Raw genomic sequence first — 1,860 nt, 5'->3', positions numbered from 1 at the left:
AAATTCCTATCTATTTAGTCATACAACCTGTGTATCAGAGTATTAACAAAATACTAATTATATTACATTTTGACTTGTCTGTTAATTATTGTGTGCATTTATGTATGTGTGTTTTTATGCTTGTGTCTCCACATGTGATTTCAATTTCCTTAAAAATGGAGCCCATGGCCTTTTTTAAAGAACTTTTATATCCAATATGCAACAATGTTTTAGGTACAAATATGGAGTCATTTTGTTTCTAACTGCTCCTTCAACAGAAATTAAAACTGAGAGAGAAGAATTTAATACAATTTCAGAAATAAGAATATAAATAAATAAAAGAACTCAATCTTCTTACATGCAGATGCAGATCTTGGGACTACTAATAGTGAAGTTTATTATTCAAGTACTTAAGAAGGCTAAGGAGAAGAAACGTTTTCAATAGGCAATCACAGAGTGTATCTGGAATTCCTTCATACAGGACCATAGAAGAGTCACTCTGTCATTCTGCTTTCTTCCCAGAGCGGATTTGCCTGGCTACTTTGTATCCCAGCATACAAACTCACCACTTTTAACATGGCAGACAATGCTACACGCCACTACATCTCATCTTTCTTCCTCATTGGTATTCCTGGTTTGCAAGATTTTCACTGCTGGATTGGCCTTCCTGTCTGCCTCTTGTTTGCCCTCACTCTGCTGGGGAACAGTGTCATCGTTGTTACCATCAAGCTAGAGCCAAGTCTCCACCAGCCTATGTATGTCTTCCTTTGCATGCTGGCAATGAATGACATGGCTCTTGTGTCGTCCACAGCTCCCAAGATGCTTGGCATCTTCTGGTTGGATGCCCACTGGCTTGACTTTAATCTCTGCCTAGCACAAATGTACTTCATCCACACATTTTGCATAGTTGAGTCAGCCCTCCTAGTTGCCATGGCCTTTGACCGCTATGTAGCTATTTGCATCCCTCTGCGTTATACAACTATCTTAACTACACCCATGGTAATCAAGATGGGGTTAGTTGGTATGACTCCAGCAGTCATTTTGGTATTTCCCGGTCCTTTTCTCATTAAGAGACTTCCCTGTTATACTAAATATGTCATCAATCATGCATATTGTGAGCACATGGCTGTGGTGAAGTTGGCTAATGCCAATACCCATGTTAACAGAGTATATGGTATCTCTGTGGCCCTTTCAGTGATGATATTGGACCTAGGTCTTATAGCCACATCCTATATCAAAATCCTCCAGGCAGTCTTCCGTCTCTCTTCCCATAATGCCCGCTCTAAAGCACTGGGCACCTGTGCTGCCCATGTCTGCACCATACTCGTTTCCTACACCCCTGCACTGTTCAGCTTCCTAACTCACCGCATTGGCAAGAAGGTACCTCCAAGTGTCCACATAATTTTTCAAGTGTGTACCTTCTAGTGCCCCCCACAGTCAACCCGCTAGTCTATGGTGTCAAGACTAAGCAGATTCTTGACCGAGTAGTGGGTCTCTTCTTATTCAACAGAAAAAATTCCAAAAACTGAAAAAACTTACTTACTAGTCTATGTTGGTAGAATTTGGGTCATGTAGTCATGATATAGTGATTAGTAGTTGTAACCCTGTCCTTAACCTTTTATTTCATGATTAAGCTATGCCTTATAGCAGGGACATATGGTGTTGTGTATTTACTCTTTCCTTCATCTCTTTTCCTTTTTTCATGTTTCCAGGTTCTTTCCCTTAGAAATAAAATAATCTTTTAATGAATATGAACAATCATCTTCATTCATGAAGTCTATTTTCTCTGATTCATGAAATTATATAGATTCCTGTCAGGCAGCAGCACATACCACCACTGTGATGGCCACTTCCCACAAAACCTGAGAGACTGAAAATGTT

General features: G+C 39.8%; 1 protein-coding gene across 1 annotated transcript; it reads left to right on the top strand.

The window, feature by feature from the left end:
• Positions 1-555: 555 nt before the first annotated feature.
• LOC103212447 (putative olfactory receptor 52P1) lies at positions 556-1,508 on the top strand. The gene is given in 2 exon segments (XM_007958422.1): positions 556-1,378; positions 1,381-1,508. Coding segments are annotated over 2 exon segments (951 nt in total).
• Positions 1,509-1,860: the final 352 nt, after the last annotated feature.

Source organism: Orycteropus afer, unplaced genomic scaffold (assembly GCF_000298275.1).
Source record: "Orycteropus afer afer isolate SDZICR_OR568_19922 unplaced genomic scaffold, OryAfe1.0 scaffold00964, whole genome shotgun sequence".
In the NCBI taxonomy this organism is placed as follows: domain Eukaryota; kingdom Metazoa; phylum Chordata; class Mammalia; order Tubulidentata; family Orycteropodidae; genus Orycteropus; species Orycteropus afer.
The sequence above is the reverse complement of the archived record's forward strand: the minus strand, read 5'-3'. Positions and strand labels throughout refer to the sequence as shown.